Source organism: Camellia sinensis, chromosome 2 (assembly GCF_055761805.1).
Source record: "Camellia sinensis isolate YWXY chromosome 2, ASM5576180v1, whole genome shotgun sequence".
In the NCBI taxonomy this organism is placed as follows: Eukaryota; Viridiplantae; Streptophyta; class Magnoliopsida; order Ericales; family Theaceae; genus Camellia; species Camellia sinensis.
The window spans coordinates 181,224,334-181,229,890 of record NC_138962.1 but is presented as its reverse complement, the minus strand read 5'-3'; the positions used below and the strand labels follow the sequence as shown (position 1 = coordinate 181,229,890).

The 5,557-nt window shown below is 51.3% G+C and overlaps 2 protein-coding genes across 2 annotated transcripts; both read left to right on the top strand.

Annotated features, from left to right (window-relative positions):
- Positions 1 to 335: 335 nt before the first annotated feature.
- On the top strand, positions 336 to 1,793 carry LOC145819283 (uncharacterized). Its single transcript, XM_082913253.1, has 2 exons — positions 336 to 731; positions 879 to 1,793. The coding sequence occupies exons 1-2, from the start codon at positions 336 to 338 to the stop codon at positions 1,791 to 1,793; spliced, it is 1,311 nt and encodes a 436-aa protein (XP_082769379.1).
- Positions 1,794 to 3,836: 2,043 nt separating this feature from the next.
- On the top strand, positions 3,837 to 5,557 carry LOC145819282 (uncharacterized). The gene is made up of 2 exons (XM_082913252.1): positions 3,837 to 4,291; positions 4,879 to 5,557. Exons 1-2 carry the CDS (start codon positions 3,837 to 3,839, stop codon positions 5,555 to 5,557), a joined length of 1,134 nt encoding a protein of 377 aa, XP_082769378.1.

Sequence of the window (5,557 nt, the reverse complement as noted above, 5' to 3'; positions counted from 1 at the left end):
GTGTTGCTGGAGAGGGCAACCTCAGTGAGCGCACCCCGTCTCCTCGTTCTAGCAGTCGTCGCCAGGAAAGGACGCACTCTCTCTCTATCACCAGAAACTATGGGGTTGGGGATTCCAACCCAAGGGAGGGCAGGTCCCTCACTCGCGACAGCACCTATCACTCCTCGCGCCCCTTGTCGACGTCGCGATACTCTTTCGCCACCCGTTCTAGAGACCTAAGGGATGTGTTGGAGGAGTGGGCGCACCGTCGAGAGGCTCAAAGAGTGCCGACGTTGCAAAGGTTGGGCACCCAAGTTCATTGTAGCGAAGAAGTGGCAATGCCAGCACCCAGAGTGATGGCTCCTGCACTAGTGAACAAAGAGCTGGCGAGACTTACAGCCATGCTGCTGTCTCTAGAAATCGAGAGTACACCGCTCCCTGCTGGGTTCCACCAGCCTAAGTTCACCTTGTACGACGGCAAGACGGATCCGTACATGCACGTGAGTCATTATCGGCAAGTAATGGCTAGCCACCGGCGCAATGACACCTTGATGTGCCTCATATTCCCAGCAAGCTTGGGAGAACTGGGCCTGAAATGGTTTGAAAGGCTTCCAGAGGGGAGTATCGAGGGGTGGCAGCAACTAGCGAAAGCCTTCGTCACAAGATTCAAAACCAACACTCGAACACCGAAGGAGGTCGACCATCTCCTGGGCGTCAAGATAGAATCTGGAGGTTCGTTGAAGGCATACAATGTAAGGTACTAGGAAACTTACAACGAAATCCTCGACTGCCCTACCAATCTGGCGATCACTCAATACAAGCGGGGTCTCCTAGTCGGACATAGGCAGCGAGATTCGCTCACAATGCACCAACCCATAACCATGGAGTCCTTGATGTAGCGGATCAATGAGCACATTCGTGTGGAGGATGATGCCACCTCCGCGACTGAGAAGGTTAATCCCGGCACGACAGACAGAAGGGTGGCGGGGAAGGTTCACTCGGTCGGGCAGGAGGATAACCGCCCCAACGACCGATCAAAAGATCAACGTCGTGGCCTAACCCGCGATGATAGAAACAAAGGTCGCAAAAACGACCGAGCTGATGCTCCGCGTGATGCAGAGGAGGATGCCAAGAGAAAATTGAAGGCGCGGACTAGAATCACCACAGTCTTTAAAATCCCTATCTACTGCATCTTGAGTGAGATCCGAGGCAAGCCTTTTGTCCACTGGCCGGCCAAGTTGGGGAATGCACAGAGAGGCTTCAATTCAAGGTATCGCTGCACCTTCCATGAGGAACAGGGACACCGAACGGAGAATTGCTTGCCGCTCAAACAACATTTGGAGGAGCTGGTGGCCGCGGGACATCTTGACCAATACATAGATGGGGGTATGAAAGCTGCGCCATTGGGGCAAACCGAGCCAAACAGCCTAGCCGCCTTAGAGGCTGCACCCCAAGGCGTAATCAACGTCATCCATGGCATCATTGAACCAGCAAGGGTCTGCGAGCTTAGATGGATGATTAAGAAAGCCGAGCACATGAGGGACGTGCTCTCCGTTCAGCCCGTTGTGAAGAAAGGGAAGAGCGAGGAGAAGGACATCCTTACCTTTTCGAGCAGGGACCTGGAGCAGATTCAGATGCCCCACAATGATGCCCTAGTGGTAACTCTTCGCGTCAAAGACTTTGACATCAATAGGATCTTGATCAACCAGGGGAGTTCGGTCAAAATTATGTATTATGATGCGTTCAAACAAATGAAGTTGGAGGACAATGACTTAGCCCCTGCGACGTCCCCTTTGGTTGGCTTCAACTCTTAGCCAGGATGGCCGGTAGGGAAGATCATATTGCCGGTCAAAGCGGGTTCAGTCACAAAGTAAGTAAAGTTCTGGGTGCTCAAAGTCCCATCCACCTGCAACTTAATTTTGGGCAGGGGCTGGTTGCACATCATGCAAGCAGTAGCGTCGACTTACCATCAGGTTTTGCGCTTCCCAGTGCCAAACGGGCGAATAGAATAAGTTTAGGGAGAGGAGGTGATGGCAAAACAATGCTTCGTTGCGGTAACTGGCAACCGAGCAGCCAAAGGGTTTGTCCAAATGATTGAGGGACCCGAGGGAAAGGAGGTCCTTGAAGACGTAGGAAAAAAGGCCGAGGAAAAATCAGTCGAGGATTTGGTGGAAGTGTGCATCGACGAGAACGAACTAAGTTCTTCCTCTTGGGATCATCTTTGTCTAGCGCCGAGCGGTTAGATTATGTCAACTTCTTGGTTTCCAATTTGGAGGCTTTTGCGTGGACGCCTTACGACATGCCAGGCGTCGACCCCAGCTTTATTTGCCACCAGTTGAATGTCTTCCCTAATGCGCGGCCGGTCATTCAGAGGACTCGCCGCTTGGCTCTGCACCATGTTGAGGTAGTGGCAGAAGAGGTCAAAAATTTGTTGGAAGCAGGGGCAATAGAAGAAGTGCAATACCCTCGATGGATATCCAACACGGTAGTAGTTCCTAAAAAGAATGGCAAGTGGCGAGTCTGCGTTGACTATAAGACGGTCAACCGTGTATGCCCAAAGGATAGCTTCCCCCTCCCTCGAATCGACCAGCTGGTGGACTTGACCACTGGCCATCAGAGGTTTAGCTTCCTGGATGCATATCGCGGCTACCACCAGATAGCCATGTACGAACCGGACCGAGAGATCACATCGTTCACTACTCCTAGGGGCTTGTATTGCTATAAAGTCATGCCGTTCGGATTGAAAAATGCCGGGGCAACTTTTCAAAGGATGGTAACAAAGATGTTCGCTCTACTGCTAGGCCGCACCATGGAGGCCTACATTGACGATATGGTGGTAAAGAGTAAGGAGAAGTCTCAACACCTCGCCGACCTAGCAGAGATGTTTGCCATACTTGAACACCACAAGCTTCGTTTGAATGCCTCCAAATGCGCCTTCGGAGTCGGCACCGGAAAGTTTCTGGGTTTTTTGGTCACAAACCGACCCAAATCAAAGCTGTACAGGAGCTGGAGCGCCCAAACTCCACAAAGGACGTACAACATCTTGCCGGGATGGCAGCCGCGTTGAACAGATTTATCAGCCGGTCTTCAGATCATTGCAGGCTCGTCTTCAAAACTTTGAAGGCCAAGTTTTTCTGGGATGACGAATGTGACCGTGCACTGGCGGATCTAAAAGTGTACCTTTCCTCAGCCCCAATCTTGGTCACGCCAAAACCAGGTGAACAACTATATCACTACTTGGCAGTCTCTCAACATGCGGTAAGCGTCGTCCTAGTCCGCACTGAAGGCATCTAGCACCTGCCCATCTTTTATGTAAGCAAGACTCTGCTCCCGGCTGAGATGAGATATCTTCCGCTAGAAAAATTAGCGCTGGCCCTGATGATGGCTTCGAGAAAGCTGGCGCACTATTTTCATGCCCATGCAATAGTTGTGCTAACTGAGTTTCCACTTAAGGTGCTTTTTGAAAAGGCAGACTTTACCGGGAGAATCTTGAAATGGGCCGTAGAATTGGGGCAGTACGACATCAAGTTCCAACCGCGCATCGCAATCAAGGCTCAAGCCCTTGCAGAATTTGTGGCAGAATTTGCCCCTGGAATGCATCCGGTTTGCCCGATTGACTTGGCTAGAGCGGATTTGGCACAGCCCGTGGTTCAGGCAATGGCGACGAATGTTGGCTCGCAAGTGGAAGAAGAGCAAATGACAGCCAAACTTGAGAACCCGGATAACTCATCGGGGTGTGAACCCATCCAAGGCAAGGAAAGAGACCAGAATGAGGCGACCAGAATGAGGCGACCAGAGCCTTGGAGTTGAGAAGCACACAAAACCCCTCTGACTGCTGGAAGTTGTTCATTGGCGAGATGTGGAAGCTCTTCGTCGACGGGGCATCCAACAGGCATGGCGCCGAACTGGGTATCGTGTTGACTTCCCTGGACGGGCTGGTCATCGAACAAGCAATTACGCTCAGCTTCCCTGCATCCAACAATGAGGCGGAGTATGAAACCCTCCTCGCCGGACTGAGGAGTGCATTGAGGATGAAAGTGTCGGCTCTCATGGTGTTCAGCGACTCCAAACTGGTGGTCAATCAGGTCTCCAGGGAGTATGAGGCCAGGGATGAAAGACTGGCCAAGTATCAGGCCCTGGTGCGCGCAGAGATCAAGAAGTTCGCCGCCATACGAGTGGAGCACATCAACTGTGAAGAAAACAACACAGTAGACGAACTGGCCGGCCTTGCATCTACACAATCAGCCTTCCCTAATCCCTTGATGATAGAATTCTTGCCTCGGCCAAGCATTGAGGAGCCAGAAGTGCCCAGGTACTCTGCACCGACTTGAGACCTTCCTGGATGGACCCCATCATCACCTTCCTGAAAGATAGAGTTCTGCCTGAAGAAAAGAAGGCAGCCAACAAAATCCGGGCTAAGTTAGAGCGGTTTTGGCTCTCCCCATCCGGAGCCTTGTACAAGAAGTCTTTTACCGGGTCGTTTCTAAAGTGTGTCCATCCCACCAAAGTGGAAGCTTTCCTCTATGAGATTCATGAGGGTATCTGCGGGAGCCATACAGTGGGCAGATCTTTAGCTTACCGAGCAATCTCCCAAGGTTACTGGTGGCCATGCATGCAGGCAGACGCGCAGAAATACGTTCGCCGGTGTGAAAAGTGTTAGAAATTCGCTCACCAAATCCACCAGCCAGCCAAAGAGTTGCTCCCCCTTACAAGTCCTTGGTCGTTCGCGCTTTGGGGACTAGATATTGTGGGGCCACTCCCAGCTGCCCGGGGCAACCGTAAGTTCTTCATCGCTGCTACCGACTACTTCACCAAGTGGGTTGAGGCCGAGCCAATAGCGACCATAAAGGAAAAAGATGTGAAGAAGTTTGTTTGGCAAAATGTTATCACTCGCTTCAGTATACCAAAGGCCCTCATCTCAGATAATGGTACTCAGTTCGATGGGAAACTCTTTTGCGGATTTTACGAAGAGCTGAAGATTGAATTCTACAATTCAACACCGGCCTATCCTCAGTCAAATGGGCAAGCGGAGGCCTTCAACAAGACCATCCTAGACGGGCTGAAGAAGCGTCTTGAAAAAGCCAAAGGGAAGTGGGCTGAAGAACTCCCTAATGTGCTCTGGGCATACCACACTACGCCGAGGCGATCGACCAGAGAGACATCATTCGCCTTGGCCTATGGCATGGAAGTTGTTATCCCGCTGGAAATTGGTATGCCAACTATCTGGTCTGAGAGTTTCCAGCCAGATTTGAACAATGAAGCAGTTGCATTGGTGCTTGACCTAGTCGAGGAAAGAAGAGAACGTGCTTTGATCCACATAGTGGCCTATCAGCAGGAACTCTTCAAGAAATACAACAAGGCTATACACCCCAAGCTGTTCAAAATCGGGGACTGGGTCTTGAGAAAGGTGATGGGCAACACGGTGGTCTCTAGCGAAGGAAAACTTGGTGCAAATTGGGAAGGACCATACAAGGTGACTAGCTTGGCAGGCAAAGGGGCATACCATCTGGAAGATTTAGATGGTAAAGCTATCCCCAGACCGTGGAATGCAGCCAACCTTAAGATCTTTTACTTTTGA

Excerpts from the sequence above, each read along its gene's own strand:
- LOC145819282 (XM_082913252.1), top strand. The coding sequence starts at position 3,837 with ATGTGGAAGCTCTTCGTCGACGGGGCATCCAACAGGCATGGCGCCGAA. Across the intron at positions 4,292-4,878 it reads GAGGAGCCAGAAGTGCCCAG|TATACCAAAGGCCCTCATCT; the intron begins GTACTCTGCACC and ends CACTCGCTTCAG.
- LOC145819283 (XM_082913253.1), top strand. The coding sequence starts at position 336 with ATGGCTCCTGCACTAGTGAACAAAGAGCTGGCGAGACTTACAGCCATG. Across the intron at positions 732-878 it reads GTTCGTTGAAGGCATACAAT|CGGATCAATGAGCACATTCG; the intron begins GTAAGGTACTAG and ends TCCTTGATGTAG.